Below are 23,647 nucleotides of genomic sequence, written 5' to 3' on the forward strand. Positions count from 1 at the left end.
GTACCCTATGTACAAGAATATAGCTACTATAATACTGCCCCTATGTACAAGAATATAACTTCTATAATACTGCCCACTATGTACAAGAATATAACTACTATAATACTGCCCCCTGTGTACAAGAATATAACTACTATAATACTGACCCTATGTACAATAATATAACTACTATAATACTGCCCCTATGTACAAGAATATAACTACTATAATACTGCCCCCTATGTACAAGTATATAACCTCAATAATACTGCCCCCTATGTACAAGTATATAACCTCAATAATACTGCCCCCTATATACAAGAATATAACTACTATAATACTGCCCCCTACGTACAAGTATATAACTACTATAATACTGCCCCCTACGTACAAGAATATAACTATTACAACACTGTAGTGTAATAACCACTACTCCTGGACTTTTTTACACCTTTTTTTTCTGTTGATATACCTCTGTTTAGGATTATCACAGTCCTATTGCTGTAGACAGTCAGAAGTTGGTCTGGCGTGAACATAAATTCTCAGATCACCTCTTGGCTGTGCGCAGCATCTAGGGAAGGCAACGTGTATCTCCTTGATTTATAATTCATGCCTCCACTCACATTTTTTAGGTTCCTTCTACCAGCAAATTACTCTGTACTGAGGCTCTCAGTGTTATTAGGTGGCTGATAAAAAAGACAAAAAATAAAGGAAATCTAAAATATCATGCTGGGTTTATTTATTTGGACGGGTTGATGACAATTTGAGAAGGGAAGATAGCACTAGGGGCTTCGAACTTGAATCTAATTATGGTCAGTGCTCAGGACAAGCAGTGATGATCTGTGGATGGCCTATCCAAAGGATGGGCCATCACTAGTTTAAGGCTGGATTAGCCCTTTAAAAGAAGGTTTTCTCACCATGTCATCCCATGTCCATATGTAATAAAAGGTAAGCTACATTTTGATTGCTACAGCAAAAAAGACCCCATACACATCAGAGTGTAGTTGTCTGAATTGCTGATAACGGCGGGGTCAGACGACTCTGTAATGTGTATGAGAGCGGCTTAACTTTCTCCAAACTAGATTATCTCGGGGAGGATCTGGGGATGTGGAATGTCAACGCCAGAGCTTTTAGCTTCCCTGGAAAGTTGTCTGACTGGGGCTTACCTCCCTAAACATGCAATGTGCAACCAAGCCAAATGTTCATGTGTATGGGGAAAGCTGGTGGCAATCATTCATCCAACAGTTGTTAAGGTAAATTGGGACCTTAAAGGGGTTTTCCATGCACCGCGCAAATCCAATTAAGTCTGCGCACGGAAATCTGACTGTTTTTAGACTCCCATGTACACACTTCCATAGACTTGTATGGGAGAACGTGCGCATGGGACTCTTGAAAACAGTCAGATTTCCGTGCACAGTGCAGATTTAAGCAGATGACAGCGCTGTATTAAGAGAGCAAGTGAGTATAAAAAATACATCACCCGGCCACGTTCCTTAACAGCACCGTGACGTAGTTTATGGTGCTCCTGGGACAACACGGGCTCCCTTTAAAATTGATGCACAACCACTCTGTCCTTCCTGGTTGCTACTGACTATGACATGTGACTGCTGCAGCCAATCACTGCACTCAGCATTAACCTTCTATAGCCAGTGATTGGCTGCAGCAGTCACATGTCCTGGTCAGAAGCAATGAGTTGTTGGGAAGCAATTTTATGTTATGGGAAATCCCCAGTATATGCCACCAATAGTCAATCAGCGGGGGTCTGCCACTCGGGATCCCTGTGGATCAGCAGATTCTATGCCCCCTACTTGGCCAGACGTCCACTTTGAGGTCGGACCTGGAAGTGTAATAGAAGGCATTACTCCCATTGATTTCAGTGAAGCCTTCTATTACACTTCGAGCTCCGACAAAAATACGGCATCAAAATGCGGCCCGATGCACTGACAGCGGTACATAGGATCAGCTGATTGGTGGGGATCCTGAGTGGTGGACCCCTGCCAATCAACTATTAATGAGCTATCCTAAGGACAGGTCATTAATGGTAAATACCCGGAAACCCCTTTAACACGACTGATGAGGCACCCCTTTTAATTCGATCATTGGGGGAACAACCTTGTAACCGTCTATATTGCCATGTCACATTCTTGACAACTGTGAATAATACAAGTATAATGAAATCGTTGGGAGAATAAGAAGAATTTACTTTTCTCTCCCCTACCGCCGGTTAGACAATTATTTGTTGAATTTACGGTTATCACATGAGGAACCACAAGACACTATGAGCAAACTAATATCATTATGTCAGCTTAATGTTATAGCTGTGACTCAAATCTGCATAGAAAAATAATTCCATTTTCATCTAAATAGCTTGGGGTGATGGAGGCGGCTGGGCCCTACGTGCCACTCATATGCACATAGCTAGAACTAGGAGAAATAAAGACAATGGCGGAGCTGAAATAACACGTACGTTGTACTGTACATTGCACTGTACCAGCAAGTACTGCGGTACGCCTAATATATACACTACTCAACAGTTAATAGTGGGCATTACTACAGCATCACTGACACATCTACTCTGAAACTGTTAAGACACACATAGCTGTAATGCTGCAGAATTTGCGTAGTGGAAAATTCGCAAGGAAATGCGTATAGAATACGTTTGGAACTAATTAGCCATTTCAATTGGTGTGTTTATTTGCTGGACACAAATGATCATTATTTCCTGCGGTCAGAAAATGTACAGTGCAATATGTCGACAAAAAAGCCTCATAACGCAGAAAGGTTGCACTAAGACACACGCAAATGTGCTTATGTCCATGTGAGGCTGGCCTTAGAGCTTATTCACACAAACAAGTTTGTGCAGCGGATTGCTCGCGCAAATTTTTCATGCATAATTTGCAGTGAATAGAAGCCATTTCGATAGTTTGCTCACATGACCATATTTTGAGCGCGCATTTCATTCACACAAAAAATACACAAAATGTTCTATTTTCGTGCATATTGCGCACAAACATAGCACGTATTATGCTAATTGCTCATTGAAATAAATGGAAATACGTTCGCGTGTTTTTTTGCACACATAAATATGCACATTTGCATGCAAAAAATACAGTAAAACACGCGAACGTGTTTACAGAAAAAAATGTGGCAAAATAGCTGCATATTTCTCCTACGGGTCTACAGGTGCATGCCGAGCTGAAAATTCTGCAGCAAGATCCGCCATGTAAACATATCCTATGAGTATATTTACGCGGGAATTTAAAGAAAAACGCCTCGCATCTGCGGGTACCTCACATGTACACAAACGCAATATGGGGCTCAGCTTCACGGCCCAGTATTGCGCTCAGCCGTGTAGGAACCCTTCGTTTTTAAAACATGACTTCCTAATATAATTTTTTAAATTTATGGTTGCAATGGTTACATACATTTGAAAAAAAAAATCCCACTCACAAGATGCAGCTGTAATCTGTTACTTAACCCCTTAGTGACCAGCCCATTGCCTTTTCACGCCCTGGCTTGTGCTTTAATCCTCAGGGCCGTAAAAACATGCTCTGAGGATTAAGGCCGCGAAGCCTGTGGATGTGACAGCTATATGCTGTCGACTGCCGGAGGCAGCCAACTACCTGGGGCTGTCATGGGGAAGGGGGGTGCGGTGTGCGACCCCAGGTCCAGATAAATAATCGATGGGGGGAGCTGAAAGTTTACTGTCGTTTGGAAGCTCAAGGGCTCTACAAGTGTGTTGTGGGGCCTAAAACGCCTTCAAGCAAAATTTCTGTTTTGAAAGCCACCCGCTGTTCTTTTCGGTTTTGGCCCCGTTGTGCATACAGACATAAGATTAGGGCCACAATGGGTATGTTTCTGAACACAGGACAAACAGTGGTATCCATTTTGGGGTGCAAATCCTCATTATCATGTGTACTATAGAAAAAAAAACCTGTCTTTAAAATGACATATTTACAAAAATATGTCATTTTATTTTTTCTCCTCTAAATTGCATTAACTCCTGAAAAAATACATTAAGGGGTGTAGTTTTTAAAATGGGGTCATTTGTAGGGGGTATCTGTCATTCTGACACCTATGAGCCTTTACAATCTTGGCTTGGTATAGGAAAACAAAATGTTCCTCGCAATGTAATCAATGTTAAATTTGTACGTCTCCTAATTGGTTAAAAAAACTAAAGTTTTTCCAATGTGCTTCCAGAATAAAGTAAACAGATGGAAATATAAACTTTGTACCGTATGTTTGCACATATTTGACATATTGCAGTTGAAAATGTGAAAAACAATGACAATTCTTTCAAAATTTTCTCAATTTTGGCACTTCTAATAAATATACACAAATTCTATAGATCTATTTTTACTACCAAAATGATGTGCAATACGTGGCGAAAAAACAATGTCAGAATGACTTGGATATGCAAAACCTTTACGGAGTTATTCTATGTAAAAGTGACACGTCAGATTAGCTAAATTTGTCTTCAGCACTAAGGCGTAAACAGGCTTTGTCACTAAGGGTTAAAACGCACCCATAAACTTGAATTGATTTTCTTGGAGAAATCACACCAAAATAGGATATGCTGCAATTTATTTTTTTCTAAGACTGTTCGCACAAGTAAAAAAAGCCCATGTGGATATTTATATTGAAATCAATATGTTCTGTCCGTCAAATTTTACACCGATTTTTTGGGCCAAAAATCACATGGAAAAATAGTTTGTGTGAATATACCCTGAAGCGTTATTCCCACCTTAGGCCTTAGTCTAACTTCACATAGGTAAAACATTGCTCATATGTATGACCGCATCCAAAAGAAAGGGGTTCATATTCATATTTGTACGAAATTTGTGCATCTCGCAACGCACCAATCTCATACGATTTTCTTGACCGTATGAAGCTGGCCTAAGGCCGAAATCCTGTGCTTGGAGATCACTGCACACAGCCAGGGGTTAATTACATTCAACTGCCCCCCTGTATGGCTGATCTGGCAAACATGAACAGAACCGTACACACACTTGATGCAGACCTGGAGCCGTCTAATTACAAATTCTGGCGACTGACTGTCTGCTAATTCCATAATTATATGCACTGAGTTCTGTGTAATATATGGCAGCAAATAAAGAAATAAGAAGGGGCAGATAACTGGTGAAAAGGCAGATGGAAAAGATGGATGAAGACGGAGAAATATATGTGTCCATCTTTAAACTGCCCTGACTCGCAATTAACTATTTCTGCAAGAGTTGTAGAGGTGATTGCCTTTCTAGCACTTGTGGTGTCACATCTGGCTGGCATGATTTACTGTCCTTCTAAGTGAGTGTGCTTAGCAGGGGCGGACTAAGAATGGTCCGGGCTACCATAGTTATAATGCAATGGAGCCAGGTTAATATAATGATTTTGAGCAGCATTTATCTCATTTTTTGGACTTCCACTTTAATGCATCTAGCCAGGAGCTGTGGGTCTCCTCTGGCCCTTTGGCACTGCTTTAAAGGGGTTTCTCAGGAAGCTGATCAGCGGGGGTCCGTTGCTCAGGATTCTAAACGATCAGCTGTTCCAATGTAGGTGTGAAAAAGGGCAGCCCCCCGAAAAGACCAAGATGCTATAGTCAAAAAGGAAGGTAGACACACTTACCCGGTGTCTAGGCACTCCCTAAAAGAATGCACAGACAGGTAGGTCACATATTCTCCGACCACCACACTGCATAAGGGCTTATTTACATGGGCGAGAAAATTGTACGCGTTCTGTGCGTTTGCGCAACACAAATAACTCATGTGATGTATTAACCCATTGTCTCCAATGGATTTTTCTTTCTTTAGCGATGCTGCGAAATGGGAAGACTGCAGCATGTTCCATTTTCAGCAAGATCGATAAAAACGCACCCGTTATTTGCTATGGGCAAGTTGAAAATTGTATTGTACGAACACAGAAATCGCAAGTTTAAAAGAAACTCAGACCGATATCCCACTCGCCCGTATAAATACAGCCTAAGGGCTCCTGCACCAGGGGCGATTTGTGCATGTTTTCCTTGCGCAAACTGCTGACAGTAGAAACCATTGATTTTAATGGATTCCTTCACATTCAACATCTTTGCGAACTAATTAGGCTGCTCAGCCGGTTCAATAATGGCGCGGATATATCCTGTGCCAATCTGAATGGGTGCAACAGCACACAAAAGTACAGTAAGCAGTGCGTATACGCTCACTTGGACATGTGATATCGCTCCATTCACAGCGCAATCACATCATACTCTCACAAGCGTATATACGCAGGAGCCCTAAGGCTGGATTCACACGGGCGTAAGCGTAAAACGCTGCAGGTGTCCTGCAGCGTTTTTCCAGCTGTGGACCTGACCATGACTCTGTGTACTGCTTCGTATAGCGGTGAGATTGTACTGCGCATGGCAGTGTACTCACGTGGGCTGTCATGCGCAGTACACCTGTTTTCCTGATGTGTTAATTTCCCGTTGTAATGTAATTGTATATACACGCCTGTAGACAATAATGGGCTCTATCTTTCGTATATATACGCAGCAAAATAGAACATAATGCGTCCTTTTTTGCGACTGCGTATTATAAAAATTCCGGCACACTAATGTGATCGAAATTGCATAAGGCAATGTAATTGATTGCCTGCAAGTTACCACATGGGCATGCAGAGCCGCGTAATACAAGGTAATCATACAGCCGTTTGAGCCTGGCCTTAATGGGTTGTACTAAGATAACAAGTTATTCCCTATCCAACTTGCTGATTGGTGAAGATATCATCGCTGAGACACCCACAGATCACCAGAACGGTGGTCCTATGTACCCCTCACTGTAGGGTTACTGCACCCCCGCAGTGAGGTGGAGACTGAATGGAGTGCTGGTCATGCAGGAGCACTGATGCTGCATTCACTTTCAGTTGGACTACAGAGATACCGCAGCAGCAAGCGCTTGCGTATTACCATTAGTCCCACTGAAATGAATGGAGCGATGACCGTGCATGCTTGGCCTGCACTCCATTCATTCTGACATCACAGGGGAGGGAGAAGCAACTCCCACAGTGACAGGCAGAGGGGGACATGGGACCCCCATTCTTGAAATTGGTGGGGGTCTCAGTGATTACAGAGAGGTTCATTGTGGGTAGCAGGTGGGGAGGTGCAAGTCATGGCGGCAAGAAGTCTTCATAGCAGTCTGTACCTAGAAAAATGAAAGTGTACATCACCAATCAGAGGTAACATCACGTGGATCACTGGAGGTAACTGCACTGTAATCACTATCACTGTGTAGAGGTGGTGTCTACAACATGGTGACTGCATTATTTCTTTATATACTAGAGCTGAGACGCTTTATCTTACCACGCTGTATCTGAGCCCATCATGGTATAAGGGTCGTCTTACAGAATACACTGTGTATATATATATTTTCTTGGTGGAGAAGTTCTGAGTTTTGCTCTGAAGCCCCTGACTTCTATGCACGTCCCTGGCTATAGTAGGCAGTGAGTAGCCCTAGCCCATCTGTGCATATTAATGAAGGCATCAGCAGCCAGTGATCCAATGTAGGGTGCCTGTCGCTGAGGTCTCATTAGAGGCCATCGCCAGCTGGTGTACAATACAGGAGGTTTTGGCGGCTGGCACCTTAGTACAAGGACTGTCGGGCACAGCGCCACAATATAAGAATGGTGACAGCCAGTTGTCAGTTTATTCATACATTGACACATGGAATGATGGAGGTAACATCATACTCCATAAGCCACGCCCCTTTTACCTTGGACCGTATTTTTGGTGACAAAGGTGGCAACCCTAAGTACATTGCGTTTCGGAATGTCTGGCGTTACTTCTTAACAGAGATTTACTGTGCGTACTTGCTGCCTGTGCCCCTCTATTTTCCCAGTTCGTGGTGGTCCCAGTCATTGGAACCCCTCCAACTAAACATTCATGGCATATGTTTCTATAGCAACAGGTTACCTAGTTATTAAAAACACTGTAGAGTCCATATTTATAATGAAAATGTATCAGGTCCAGAATTTTTACACCATGCAGCTGTGGCTCCATACACACCAACAATTACTGCCCCAGTTTACTCATTTTTCAGCAGATTTCACTAAGCAAGTTAAAAAAAAACAACAAAAAACAACTTGCCACGACCAAAATGGCATCTTAAACAGCCCACGACCTTCTGACGTCATATCCTGCGACAAGCTCCCTTGGTTCTTTAGATATTTTCTTCCGTCTGCCAACGAGGTAAAGCAGAAAGGTTCCCCTGCGGTTCATTCCGGTATGGAGGCTGAAGCACGGTGTGCCGCACCACTGCGGGTGTTTGAGGCTCTGCGGCTCCTGGGCACCGCACTGCAGAGCTCATCTGCGCCCTCTACTGTATGGTTTAAAGAAAGCAGCCAGAAGAACCTGAGGAGCAGAGACTTCCTGGTGCCCAGGGGGACCCTGAAGAACAGCTTTCCGGATGGAGAGGTGCATGCAGGGCACAGGGGTTGATTGCATTTGGTGGCCGTGAAATCACTAAAGAACTGCAAGTCCCAGCATGCTTGCAGTTCTTTGACTGCTTTTGAGTCATTGGTAAATGAAGCTCTGCATTAGAGTTCAGTGTCACGTGATGCAACCTTTGCACCATCCAAGTTGCGCTTTTTACCATAAAAGTAGTGCAATGTTTTGCACTGTCAGCGGGACTTTCTGTTTCTGTGGAGGGTGACAGCCATGTGATTGCATCAGATTGTGGTCACCACAATGGCGCGCTGCATTTCCCAACATGTCATGTAAATACATTTCCAGATGTTCTGCAATCCGCTGTATCTAATTACGTGATACTCCCTGCTGCCAGACTGCTGTATCTAAGCCTAACATGATACTGCTGCTGCCAGAATGCTGTATGTAAGCCTATCTGCAACTGAGATGCTGTATCTAAGCTCATTATATGAGATACTATCTGCTGCCAAGCCTTTGTATCTAAGCCCGTCATATGTAATATTGCCGGCTGCTGAGGTGCTGTATCTAAGCCCATTCAATGTGATTCTGCCTTCTGCCAAGCTAAGCCCATCGTGCCCTACTTTCTGCTACTGAGACGCTTTATCTAAGTACATTATATATGTTACTGTCTGCTGCTGAACTGCTGTATCTAAGCCCATCATGTCATAATTTTCTGCTACTGAGCTGTTGTATCTAAGCCTATCATGTCATAGTTTCTGCTACTAATTCGCTGTATCTAAGCGCATTATATGTGATGCTGCCAAGCTGCTGTATCTACGCCTATCATGTCATAGTTTCTGCTACTGAGCTGTTGTATCTAAGCCCATTATGTCATAGTTTCTGCTACTAATTCGCTGTATCTAAGCGCATTATATGTGATGCTGTCATGTCATGCTTTCTGCTACAAAGCCACTATATCTATACCTGTTATATGTCTGCTGGAGAGCCGTGTATCTAAGCCCATCGTATGTGATACTGTCTGCTGCTGAGCTGATGTATCTAATCCCACCATATAATACCATCTACTGCTGAGCCGCTGTACCGAAGTCTATCATATATAGTCCTGTCTAATACTGACCCAGTGTATCTCAGGCTATCATGTGTGATACTTCCTGTGGACCCAGTGTATCCGAGCTTGTCATGTGTGATACTGTTCACTGCTGAATCTGTGTATCTAAGCCTTCATAATTCGGTACAGCTTCTGTATTTTCTTGGCTCAGTCATTTACTTTGGCGGCTCTTCCAGGTCCCTGCAGATGTCATAGAGAAGCTGCGCTCGCTGGCCGCGCCGGGCCTCCCACCGATAAAGAACTGCCTGCAGTCTGAGGCCGGACTCCTCGTTCAGTTGGACAGACCAGCGGTTTTCCGTCAAGTGCTGAAAGACTTCACTCCGTATCTGAGACCTCCTTCATCTGCGGACAGCGGACCGGACGTCGTCATCCTGAACTGCGCTCCGCTGCACAGCAACAAGGCGCTGGAGGCGCTGCGACTGAGTCACCTGAGGGCCGTGCTGATAGCGGATCACCTGGCTGAAGTTCTCACGTTGCAGGGGTCAGTATCTCCATAAGGTCTGTTCACACATAGCGATAATGCAACCGAAAAATCCATGGAAAATTCTACAGCATTTCTGCATCAAAAACTCGTCAAAATCTGCACCATTAGGCTGGGTTCACGCAGGGCAAATTAGCCGCGGAAATTCCGTACGGAATTATGCTGCAGCAAATCCACCTGCGGACGCTAATCCTGTGATTAGCCAGCCATGTGGACGAGATTTGTCAAAAATCTCGTCCACACGGGATGGCCAATCCGTTGCGGTGAAGCCGGCGCTGCAGTGCGGATTCCCCAGCTACAGCATGTCAATTTGTAACTTTTTTTTCCGTTGCGGCCGTGCAGAAATTCTGCAGCATTTCCACTACGTGTCAGCGTATCCTTATACTCCAATCACAACCAGAGCTGCATTCAGAATAGTTTTTCCCACTGGTTCATTCTCTGCTGTGTTGCACTGTGGGAGATGTAGTGTATTCACAAGGAACTGCTCAGTAGTCTGATATAGAATATCTAAATCTCCAATAATGCAATTCATGTGTCTGACTGCAGGCTATTGGCAGATTTCAATGACAGCCAATGGCATTCTGAATGCAGCTTTGGATGTGAATGGAGTATAAGACATGATTCAACTCTGAGAGAAGCAATTGATTTGCAAAATTATTTACTCAGTTTGCATTTTATTTTTTGTTTCACTAGAAAACACGTATACCGGGTCCCTGCCGCCTTCTGTACAGAGGTGGAAGGATTCTTGAGTCAGCTTGGAATCTCCTGGCCTTCTTCAGCTGACGCCCCAGCTCTGGAAGAGACTGTTTCATGTTTTAAGGACCTTCTCAGGGACTGTGATGAAGATACCGGAGATGTGGATTCTGCACAGTCCCCGGGTGCAATCCGTGTGCAACTTAAAACATCTGCAGAGAAGCACAACATATGCCTGCAGGGATATGACCCGAATCTAGACTTCTTTCTCGGTAAATCCGTAAATCAGTGGCCAATATTATATTTATATTTTAGTTTAATAACTAATTATCGGCCATCGTTTGTCTGTATTCATTCACTGGTAATGATTTCTCGACTTATGGGTGCAGTACACATCACTGCCAGCAGATGTCGCTGTTTTTAAGCATCCTGTATTGAGTTTTGAGAACTGGGGACATCTGCTGGTTAAATGATAGTACTGCAACCCCAACTGTCAAGATCAGTCGTCATCATTGTTGAAATATATGCTGGATGGCCATTTTATTAGAGACCCCCATCTAGTGGTGCATTAGATCTCCCTTGGCTTGGAGAACTGTAATAATTCATCTTAGCATAGAATCCACTAGGTGAAAAAATCGCTCTGCAGGAGTATCGGTCCCTGCAGACCTGAATCTTCTTATTTTGCCGCAAATTAGATGTTGATGCTGACAGGTTTTGACCAGCTGACAGGAAGGGGTCGTTGATTCATGCTGCTTGTACCAAATTCTAACCTCCCATCATAGACTGGTAGAGTTGGAAGGGAACTCCAGGGTCATCGGGTCTAACCCCCTGCTCAGTGCAGGATCACTAAATCATCCCAGAAAGATATTTGTCCGGCCTTTGTTTGAACACTTCCATTGAAGGAGAACTCACCACCTCCTGTGGTAACCTGTTCCACTCATTGATCACCCTCACTGTCTAATATCTAATTTGTGTTTCCTCCCTTTCAGTTTCATCCCATTGCTTCTAGTCCTTCCTTGTGCAAATGAGAATAGGGCTGATCCCTCTGCACTGTGACAGCCCTTCAGATATTTGTAGACAGCTATTAAGCCTCTTCTCGGCCTTCTTTTTTGCAAGCTAAACATTCCTAGATCCTTTAACCATTCTTCATAGGACATGATTTGCAGACCGCTCACCATCTTGGTAACTCTTCTCTGAACTTGCTCCAGTTTGTCTATGTCTTTTTTAAAGTGGGGTGCCCAGAACTGGACACAGTATTCCAGATGAGGTCTAACTAAGGAAGAGTAGAGGGGGATAATTACCTCACGTGATCTAGACTCTATGCTTCTCTTAATACATCCCAGAATTGTGTTTACCTTTTTGGTTGCTGCATCACATTGTTGACTCATGTTCAGTCTGTGATCTATTAGTATACCCAAGTCTTTTTCACTGTGCAATAGAAATCTGGATCCATCTGACCAGGAGTTGTTTTCCGCTGCTCAGTGATACATTTTTTTGCACTCTTTTGCCCCCTGGAGTTTCGCCTTTGTATTTCTCTTGCACAAGAAATGGTTGTCTGCTGTTATAGCCCATCCGTGCTAAGGAATGATGAGTTGTGTGTTTGGAGCACCAGCGTTGTTTTCCACTGCTTTTCCTTGTGCAGCGCCTGTTTATCAGACTGATTCCTGACATCCTCCTCTGACCCCTTTCAGTGATGAGTTACTTCCATCCACATAATTCCCTTTCACTGAAAGTTTTTTTTTTTTCTCGATCACACCATTCATAATATACTCCCCACACCATTTCTTGAGAAAATCCCACAAGGTTGTCAGTGACATCGTGGCTCTGGCTAGTCTAGCACTGGTGACCAAGCCTCTTTGGAAGTCGCTCAGATTGCTGGATTTTTCCATCTAATGTGGATTTACACTAAAACTGATCCACGGAAAACTTGTCACGTGATTTTATGCTGCACTCCGGGGCACAGGGAGAATTTCCATACAGGGAAGCTCCAATCATGGAAGGGCCGGGGTCTCCAATTAAGGGACCAGTCAGTGTAGCCCTATTATAGGTTAAAAATTAGATTTTCGAGTTCCAGGTGAGATATATTTTGTGTGTGTGAGACCCTTCATAAATCTTTTTATGCAGTGAATGAAGATGATCTGAGACACATAGCAAGGCTTCAGAGATCGGTCCAGGCGGCGGTAAGTGATGATGTAAGCTTCTTATACACGCAGTGTTCTTGTTGTTTCCTCTGAGTATCCTTATAACCGGGATTTGTTTGCATTTGCAGCAGACGTCCCCCTGTACTGTCTTACATATCGTCAGCTGTGAAGAAGAGTTCCATCAGCAGAAGCTGGACCTTCTCTGGAGGTTGGTGCTCCCCAGCACTGGAGATGTTGCTCAGGTACTAACAAAATCCAGGATGTGAAAAATAAGTACACCCCAAGACATACAACATGGAAGCTACAACAGACTTTGTTCATTACCCCCTCCTCAAAAAACCTTTGAAAGTCATATAGTGACGACATACCTCTTGCTTGCCACCATGTGAATTGAGACGTGTCCATCCCGGGGGGGGAAGTCTGGATTACAAAGTAAGGGAGTGAGAGGCTCATGTGGTGTTTTATATACAGGGTGGTCCACAAAAAAGTAGATCCCAGCACTCTTATCAAAACTATCTAGAAGAAAATCTGTCTTTGTTGCCCATAGCAACCAATCACAGCACAGCTTTCATGTTACCTCAGCACCACAAGAAATGAATGCTGCGCCATGATTGGTTGATATGGGCAACAAAGATAGATTTTCTTCTAGACCTCTCTCATAAATCTGCCCCCCGCTGGTCTTCCTGTAACAGTGAATAGTTATTATGGAAGGCTATGTGTGAAGCGGATCAATTAAGGAAAGGCAAGAGGCCTTCACTGACAAGTACCCGGGTGCAAAACCAGCTGGTTCAGAAATGGCACCAAACAAGGTCTGTCACAAACATGAAGAAACTGAGGCCATTGTCAGTCCGGACATCCAAAGTCGTCTGCAATCCGCTGCTGAATGTCACAAACACCCCTCGAAAATCAACTCGGAGACCGTCCAGCCAGTTGGTGCATCTAGAACGTGTCGGAGAGCGCCGAAACCTCTGAATCCATACCGGATGACATGCAGGAACTGAAAGAGCGCGACGAAGCTAAACACGTAATCACTGGATGTGGTCGCCATGACTGCTAGAGAACATCTGGACCCTCTGCTGTACTTTATGATGGCCGAATCGTGGTTTAATTTATCAGGTCACGTGAATTCACAGAATATGATGTACTGGTTTACTGAAAATCTCCACCTGAATCACAAAACGCCACCGCAGGACCAGAAAACTGGTGTTTGGTGCTCAGTGTTAGGCCGGGCTCACATGAGTGTAATTTAATTGCGTATAACACGCTCATAATATGCGGGGAATGGAATCCATGAGGGTACATTGACGTTCATTGATCCGTTTACACTTGATACATTCATTGCATATAATACGCTCATGAAAAAGAACGCAGCGCGTTCTATTTTACTGCGTATTACATGCGGTAGAGCCCTATTGTTCTCTATGGCTGCATATGAAAACGCTGTATGTACATATGCAGTTACATTGTGTATAATAAGGCTGTTTTTACGCGTATTGTTAGGAAACATGGCTTAACTGTTGAGGGAAAAAAACAGGAAGCCAGTGCATGACAGCGTGTGTGAGCTACACCGCGCAGCAATACGCGATCACAAACACGGTGCTACACAGCTGCACGCTTGTAAAACGCTGTGTTTTATATGCAACATTTTACTTGTCCACATGTGATTTTTATCTTTGGAGAGATTTAAAGCAGAAAGCGTACACCAATAAACCACATAACCTAGATAAACTCCAGAAAAATATCACAAACGCTAGCCGTATCATCACCAGCATGGCCAGAGGTGCATAGAAGTAAATGGGTACCACTTCCAGCATCTGTATAGCATGTGGGTACAGCTTTGAAAAAAACAATCCACTTGCTCATTCTTCCTGTCGCAGTATTATTAGAGGCGAGCTACGACTCTTCTGAGGCCCACCTTGTACTACCCTCTCTGGACATCCCGTTACTAATTTGTTTTCTACCTCATTAAATGGTGGAAAAATGTAATATGTGGTTTAGGGCTCCTTCACATGGGTGTATGCGTTTTTGCGCACGCATCAGCGCAATGTATTTGCGATATGGGCAAGGCATTTTCGGCGTGTATCAGCGTATTTTGTGCGCTCGCAGGTATGTTCATTTGCATGCAGCAGACGAACACACCCCAATTCAAATGGCTGTTTAGCCTAATGAGTCCCAGGTGTGCTCTTTTTTTCAGCAGAATTGCGCATCTGTGCATGCATTTACGCACCTCCCATAGACTTCTATGGGGACCTTCGGTGCAGAAAAATAGAAAAGGTCCCATTTTTTTTGCATGTAAAAAATGCCTGCTTAAAATCAGGAAATATCTACGAACCCATTGACATCCAAGTTCTATTCACTGCATTTTACGCATAAAAATTTTACGCACTCAAAAGCGCGTACCAATACGCCTGTGTGAAGGAGCCCCCAAAGGGAGTGTCCAGGATCAGAAGAAGATGGCTGATTGCTTTGAAAACGGCGCCTCAACTGTCCAGAGGCTATGTGTGGTATTGCAGCTCAGCCTCATTTACTTCAATGGTGCTGAGCTGCAGTACCAGACAAAACTCATGGACAGGTGTGGCGCTGTTTCAGAAGGGGAGCAGCCATGTTTTTGTAATCCTCTACAATCTCTTCAAGTTCAGGCTTTAAATGCAATAGTTATGTCCATTATTGCCATGCTGGGAGTTGTAGTTTCCTCCAGTGATATATGCAGTACTGATGGGGTAGATGTGATGGCTGCAGAGGGTTAATACGAGCTGCGGGATGAGACACTTCCTGCAGTTACAGCTCCTGATCCTGTGCGGAGATAATAGGGGCGCAGCTTCCTGCCCTGTGTAATACTGCAGCCCATCAGACAGATGCGTGAATGTGTCATACGTATTCTAAGGGCGAAGATACATCCTCCCATATGTTACCCATACATGGTATATATTGTGTGCTGCTTGCAGGGTATTGCTATCTTGTATCGGCCACTACTGAACATTTTCAGCTACCCCCTTCCCTACTTGGATGATGGAGCAGCTGTGTATTGCTGTATTTACCATAGCCTTGGCGCCCTCTTCACAAGCACCTCTAGATTAAAGGGTTAGCCCTGCTCTATTAGGGCACAGCTATGATCGGTGACTCTAGCACAGCTGCATTGTCTGAGGTTGTCCAAAATCCACCTCAAAGACTCAGACTACTGCACTGTCCGCTTCCATGCTTTACACTGCAGCTCTGCTTATTCAGATTAGAACAGACTCAATTAGGCCGAATGCACACAGCCGGGTTGGATTCTGCATGCGGGATCCCACAGCAGAATCCGACCCTGCGCCCAGCTGGTGAGCCCTGCGTACCTGTCTGGATGGTTCTTTTTTTTTGAGCTGTGAATGTGCGGGCCGTCTTACGTGCACAATACAGAAAATGCCGCGCTGTCGCTAGGCAATGACACGGATTCTGCGACCACTCCGCAATTTTATGCAGCCTAAACGATGGGCAACGAGCTGAACAATGAAGTCTCCTTCTGCCACTCCAGCCCCCTGCTGGCCGCTCTGTCAGAGAGACAGCAATGCTCGCTCCTGTGTGACGACATTCGTCCCATGTAAATGGGGCTTAAGTCGTCAATAGTAAAAGCCCCAGTTAACCTCTTTAAAGCTGCTACACTGTCCATCCCTCATGCTTTATACTGCAGATTATTACGGACTGTATGGTGGTGGTCTAGTTGTCTCTGTATATAACTGATCCGATGTTACTGTTGTTTTGCAGAAGCATCTGGTATGCGGACGTGTAAAAGTTGTCAATTCTGCATCAGCTGTGACTTGTTCTCAGTACTTTCAGTAAGTGCTTCTTAAGTTACTTTTTAAGGTCGTTCAAATGAGCGGCCCGTGTACACAGGGCAGCAGACAGGGTACTGAACGAGAAGTTGCTCAGTAGTAGCTACTCGTTCCTTTTTGGCTTCTTGATCAATGTTTGAGCGACTGCCTGTTTATGGTGAACGGAGGCGAGGCGGGACTGATCCCTGGCCTGCTGCGCCTCCATTCATTTGAACAACTATCGCTCCTGAGTAAGGGCGCCTTCACACTGGCGAGAAAATCGTGCGATGTGTGAATGAGTAAAAATGCAGAATTATGAAACCAATAATTTTCAATGGTTTCCCTCACATTTGCAATGTTTTCACTCATGCGATGGTGTTAGGAAAAAAAATAGCTGCATGCTTTATCTTTCTGCAATTTGCGTTTTTTTTTTTCTATCTCCCATGTTTCCCTATGGAGCCATCTTTTTATCTCATCGCAAAGCACGAGCTTGCAATTTTCATGCAATGCGTTTTTAACATTAGAAAGCCCTATTGACTTTCGCGCTAAAACATTGCAGCAAAATCGCATGAAAAAAACGTGCAAGAAAATCACAAGTGGCAGCTATGTTTTTGTGAGAAAAACCGCTGAGGCTCAAAAAATCGTGGGGGGAAAAAGTTGTGATTTTGCCGTGATATCGCGATCACCAGTGTAAAGGAGCCCTACAACTTATGTGCCAATGTAAAGAGATCCCTAGATGTACTTATGGACTATGTCAGCAACACGTATACAGTGTAACTACCTCATCCTCCCTGTGTCTGGCCGATTACATAAGATAAAGGGGGTCCTGCCAGAAGAAATTTGAGGACTTTAATTAGCAGCCGTGATGCACTTCAGTCTCAAAGTCTTACCAATAGCTGCTTAAGACTTCTATATTTCTGCCACAAAGGGGCAAAAGTTTTCCGGCTTCCATTAGGATCAATGGAAGTTATATAAAGATTGCCCTCTAGTGGTGGCAATAGGAAGCCAACATTTTTCTGAACCATTGCTGTATTTGCTTACATGGGAATGCGGATCTAACGGTAACTCTTCTGCGCTTTTCTCTTCCACAGGATGCGGAAATCTCAGATGCTGGAAGCCTCAGTCATGAAATATGGGGATAGTGTTCAAGGTTGTAGATTATGTACTTCTTTTCCCCTCTCCCTAAAGTTTATTTAGTAAATCTATATAAAGCTGTGCAGGATACACAAGGTCCTAACCTCCCGGAAATCGGAAGACATGTGTCATCAGAATGTCTCAGTAGTGCAACCTCAAGCAGGGGGAAAAACCTGCTTGCCCTGGCTCATGTGCCATTTATACTGCTGAGGTCTTCTTATTTGTCATAGGGGCCTTTGGGCTCCATCAGGCTCATGTCGTCATATGTTGGGGCGGGCAGATGATATGTCATACAATATCACATCTCATCATGTGCTTTATTACATCCAGGTGAGAGCTGGGATGAAATTATTAACTCTCTAACCTCCGCTGCAATCAAATTCGAGTTGCTGGCAACTCCTCATCGCTCCCAGGTAATATATATTTCTCCAATTGGAAAGCATATATACCGCACTGGTGGACTTAGTATTGTATTACATGAGCGCTGTTAACGCTTGTGTAGTATGCTCATTTCCATCGTGCATCTGTGCTTACAAGCGCAGTGTGGCAGTTATCAGGAAAACGCATGTGCGAGCGGCCGCTGCTAGAACACGTGTAATAGTACTCTGGGTTATAACATAGTTTGGTGTGCAGAAACAATGAAAGCCGCAGCATATTTTGTGTACATTTTTTGATGCAGATCTGCAGTAAATATCACCCTTTCAATTGAAGCGGTGACGTTTGCTGCAGATCTGCATCAAAATCTGCGTTAAAATCCACACTAATAGAGCACATTTTGCTGCAGTTTTTGGTCCGGGTTCCCAGAATCTGCACCATTTCAGCTCCGTGTAAATGCATCCTAAAGGGAGTTGCGGTTTTCACATATCTTCTACTGCTGTCAGCATACTGGGAGTTGTCTCTCTACAGCTGGAGGACAGTTTTGAGACTAGTGTGCCCAAATTGACTTTTATCACCTATCCATAGGTTAGGTGATAAGTCTGACTGGTGGAGGGTCTCGGCCATGTGCCCTCTCCTCCTCAAAAGGCTTAGTGCACCCACTTGCAGTGAGGAGCAGATGGAGTGGAGTAACAGTCGCACATGCTCAGCACTGCCCCATTCATTTCAGTGTGGCTGACGAGTGCTCAGTCATCTCCAGCAGTTCCATTGAAGATGAATGGAGCAGCACCACACATGTACAACCACCGCTCCATTCAATCTCTTCACCGCAGGAGTGCAATGATGAAGAAAGGAGGACACAGGAACGGTGGGGGTTAGCAGTGAGACCCCCACCAATCAGATTTTTATCACCTATCCCGTCTATTGTGGTACAACTCCTTTAAGATATTAGAAGAAGGGACATAGGGAGTGGAGTAACACCTGACTGCAGGATCAGACTGACTACACACAGGCTTTGTTTGACATCTGTAACCATAGAAACACAGAGGTTTGCATAGGAGCTGTATATACAAAACAGTAGATTTTTAAGCAAGACTATTTGCAAAGTTGCTTCATTTCTTATCTTGGATGCATCAGAGCAATAAAAAGGTGTTCATACCCTTTAACAAGGCAGGCCCTCTAGTTGTGGTCCCAAGAGAGTGAAGTGAACAGATATAATAAAGTGAGGAATTAGGATAAACTGAAAAAAACGAGTCCTCGTAGTCTGACATTATAACACGCCGGCGCTCATCTGGAATGTCTTTTTTTTTTTTTGTCTTGTGTCCCATTAAGGTGAATCTGAATTTGGAGGAGACCAACATCACAACTAAAGGGACCAAAAGTGGAGCATTTGTGATGTATAACTGCGCCCGCCTCGCCACCATGTTTGACAGTTATAACAGCGCCGTCAGTCAAGGTACGGAGTCCGCCAGCTACTTGTGGGCAGCAGTAAGGTTGTGAATAGAGATGAGCGAACGTGCTCGGCCCCGCCCCTTTTTCGCCCGAATACCGCGATTTTCGAGTACTTCACTACTCTGGTGAAAAGTACTCGGGTGCGCCGGGGGGCGGGGAGAGGCGTGGCGGCGTGGGGGGTAGCAGCGGGGAACAGGGGGGAGCCCTCTCTCTCTCCCTCTCCCCCCCCCCCCCCCCCACTCCCCGCTGCAACCCCCGAATTTTTTCGCCCGAGTACGGAAGTACTCGAAAATCGCGGTATTCGGGCGAAAAAGGGGCGGGGCCGAGCACGTTCGCTCATCTCTAGTTGTGAACTAATATTCTTGTCTCTTCAGGTATCTATCCAGAGTTCCCGCCAGCCAGAGAGCTCAGCTATTCCAGCCTATGTGAAGAGGTAAGACCATATTAAAGAGAGCAGCGCCCCCTGCTGGTTTGAGCTATTACTAACCATTTAGAAGTATGTTCATGGCAAATATTTGCAAAAGCGCAGATCGTGTTCTATTTTGGATGGTTGCCTATTAGGGCTTGCACACGGCCGTCTCACAATGTCTTTTCCATCACACAGGGAGAATGGCTGCTTCTCTTTAATTATATCATGATGCTCCCAGAGGTACTCAGCCAGTCAGGACAGATGTCATCAACCTCCCCTGGGATCCGGGTCACAGCCAACACCGAAGTGGTAAGATATCTATTTACTATGTTATGGAAAGAGACTGGTACATTACAAAACGTTTACAGGTGTAGCAGAGTTGAGTTTGTCATTTTTGCACTATTCTTTTGAAATGACATTCTGCTATATCTCAATATTCTGTATAAAAGAACTTGTTGAAAGGTGTGTGCAGTATTGTAGCTGGGACAAGTTGCTCTATTAGTCATGTGCAGCTAATATCATCATGGATATGTAACCCCACTTATAAAGGGTATACCTAACCAGTAGAGGGCGACTCTTCTTGGGCTGGGATACCTGCAAGTATAATTTGCATCAGCAGCCAGAATGATTTCCGGACTTGTTCTCCCCAGCAGAGCACTTTATAACCCTCAGCATTGAGTGCGATATGAGGTTTCCCATTGAAAGCAATGGGAAACACTTGCCGGTACTCTGATGTGGCTGAAAGCCGTGCTGGAAGATCGCAACTTTAATAAAGTGATGGGAGGCGTTTTTGACATAACGCCTCGCATCTGCGGGTAAATCGCACGTTGGCGAGTGTGATATTGGGCCGAGTTTCACGGCCTGATATCACGCTTGCCCGTGTGTAGGCAGCCTCAGTAGGATGAAAGCAAGTGCTGATTGGCTGAAAGGGATTACCTGACAATCTGGAGCTACATCAGATGAGCAGAGATCTCCCTGCTGTAGGGTCCAATGTATCTATCTATACCCATTGATTATGTAGGTTTATTCCAGATATGCAAGTTCCTCGTCAGTCTCAGTATGGATTTCAGCTGTTACTACAACAGAGTGCATATTCTAGGGGTGAGTTATATCACGAGGCTTTCTAAAGTTAGTTATTGTTATGATTTTTTTTGTATCTCCCAACTACATAAAAAACATCCCGTTTTGTGAATTTTGCAGGAGCCTCTACCTCATCTCTTCAGTCGGATGTTTGCCCGCTTGCAGCTGATGAAAGGCGTTCAGAGTGTGCTGCATTCTGCATTGAAGACGCTGCACATTATGCCACTGACTCAGATATAACACCGTCCACTGGAGGATACACAACATGGGACTGAAGCGTTTCATGAACTATAACTGGTCTCAGCATTGGCCTGTTCACATGCGTGTGGACTGAGATTGGTGTGATAAAGAGGGATCACATGACACAGGCAGTAAGCCTCATTTATAAATGGGGAAGGGCAGACTGTGATACTCATCCCATTTTGCTATTCCTATTGTTTTCCCTCTGGAGATGAGCAGCGCCTGATCAGTCAGGAAGACACTAAAGCTCCATTTACACGGGACAAAGGTCGGGCAAACAATGTCACACGGGAGCTAGTGTTGGCTCACAGAGCGGCTGCAGGCGACTTCTCTCCTCTCGCTCTCCTGCCCCTCTGCATTCACTTAACACAGTTGCCGTTCAGTACTGAACCGCTACTATTTACACTGAACAATGAGCTCATCATCCATTGTTTATGCCAAACGGACGCTATCTTAAAGGGGTTGTCCCGCGAAAGCAAGTGGGGTTCAGCACTTCTGTATGGCCATATTAATGCACTTTGTAATGTACATCGTGCATTAATTATGAGCCATACAGAAGTTATTCACTTACCTGTTCCGTTGCTAGCATCCTCGTCTCCATGGTGCCGTCTAATTTCAGCGTCTAATCGCCCGATTAGACGCGCTTGCGCAGTCCGGTCTTCTCCCTTCTGAATGGGGCCGCTCGTGCCGGAGAGCTGCTCCTCGTAGCTCCGCCCCGTCACGTGTGCCAATTCCAGCCAATCAGGAGGCTGGAATCGGCAATGGAACGCACAGAGCCCACGGTGCACCATGGGAGAAGACATGCGGTCCACCGTGGGTGAAGATCCCGGCGGCCATCTTCACAAGGTAAGTAAGAAGTCACCGGAGCGCGGGGATTCGGGTAAGTACTATCCGTTTTTTTTTTTTTTAAACCCCTGCATCGGGTTTGTCTCGCGCCGAACGGGGGGGGCTATTGAAAAAAAACCAAAACGTTTCGGCGCGGGACAACCCCTTTAAGTGAATGGAGAGGAGCGGGGGAGCAAGAGGAGGGAAATCTCCTGCAGCCACCCACCCACCTGCTGGCCGCTCTGTGAGTGAGCCAGCTCTGCTAGCTTCCATGCAGGAGCACGGCAGCGAGGAAACACAAGGACGAGTGTCTGGCATCGTTTGCCTGACATTCATCCTGTGTAAATGGGCCTTTTTTTTTTACTCCTCTATTGGCCGGGGAGATTACAAACCTCTCTACAGTAATGTCTATAAACACATTTAGCGATTATTATAAGGGGAGCAATTCTAGACGGTGGCCAATCTGAGAAGTGTACATATTTTATAACTTAAAATTTACCATATTTATTATATGTTGTCACCTAATTAAGTTAATTATATTTTGTACTTTATATTAAAAATAATAAAGTGCATTTTTATAATATACAGATGTGTATTGTAGTTTTACTTCTTTCTCTTCTGGCAGATGAATGTTAAAAAATGGCAATTTTATATTGCCTAATAACCAGGACTGTTTACCCAATCAAAATCAAAGAATCACAATAAAGTTGTTTAAGATCCTACTTAGCTGTTTAGTTAATACTGCCCCCTACGTGCAAAAATATAACTACTATGAGAAATTGTGCATGTCCACGGCCCCCATCAGCCACCCAATCTCAGTGCTTTATAAGATGATGCTGGACCGGGAGATGGGGGATGGTCCCCCAGACTTTGTCCACGCGTGGGAAGAGGAATTGGGAAGGCACTTGCAGCCGAATGATTGGGTCAAAGCTTTTGCCCTGACACACAAGGGGTCGGTATACTCCAGACTCCAAGAACTAAATTTTAAAATAATCTCTCGCTGGTACAGAACCCCAGCCAGGCTGCACAAAATGCTCCCATAACTCAACCCAGCGTGCTGGAGATGCCCAAACTCTATCGGAAGCATGTCTCACATTTGGTGGAACTGCCCGCCGATAGGCTCATTGTGGAAAGACGTGGTTAGTCTTTACAACAAATTGAGCGGAGAGGACGTGCAACCCACGCTTGAGATGGGGGTACTGTCCATATTTCCGGGCTCCATATCGAGGGTAAAGAAAGGCCTCTTGCGCTTTTTTGTACAAGCGGTCAGACAGATCATACCGAGGTTCTGGCGGTCTGATGCCGCTCCCTCCAGGATACATTGGGTCGAAGCCATCGATGAACTAGCTAGATATGAGGAGATGAGAGCAAGCGAAATAATGAAAATAGAAGCTTACTTCGCGCTCTGGCGCCCCTGGCTAGAGTTTAGATCCACCACGGAGGCCACAGAGTGGGTAACCCGAGGCTCGCTGCCCCCCCGAACCCCCAGGGGCCCGCCCCTTCTCTCACTTGATTCCTAGACCGGGGAACCA

The 23,647-nt window shown here is 44.8% G+C and overlaps 1 protein-coding gene across 2 annotated transcripts; it reads left to right on the forward strand.

Moving 5' to 3' along the window:
- The first annotated feature begins 8,190 nt into the window (after positions 1–8,190).
- On the forward strand, positions 8,191–22,700 carry DALRD3 (DALR anticodon binding domain containing 3). 2 transcript variants are annotated; one of them, XM_066596796.1, is made up of 13 exons: positions 8,191–8,416; positions 9,674–9,978; positions 10,672–10,943; positions 12,796–12,851; positions 12,941–13,054; positions 16,554–16,624; positions 17,692–17,750; positions 18,065–18,147; positions 19,442–19,565; positions 19,936–19,994; positions 20,166–20,279; positions 21,003–21,071; positions 21,171–22,700. In XM_066596796.1, the coding sequence occupies exons 1-13, from the start codon at positions 8,228–8,230 to the stop codon at positions 21,288–21,290; spliced, it is 1,635 nt and encodes a 544-aa protein (XP_066452893.1). In that variant the 5' UTR covers positions 8,191–8,227; the 3' UTR covers positions 21,291–22,700. The 2 variants fall into 2 exon arrangements, with proteins under 2 accessions (XP_066452893.1, XP_066452894.1); XM_066596797.1 differs by having other exon boundaries at positions 12,944–13,054.
- The last annotated feature ends 947 nt before the right edge of the window (positions 22,701–23,647 follow it).

This window comes from Eleutherodactylus coqui, chromosome 3 (assembly GCF_035609145.1).
Source record: "Eleutherodactylus coqui strain aEleCoq1 chromosome 3, aEleCoq1.hap1, whole genome shotgun sequence".
Taxonomy (NCBI): Eukaryota; Metazoa; Chordata; class Amphibia; order Anura; family Eleutherodactylidae; genus Eleutherodactylus; species Eleutherodactylus coqui.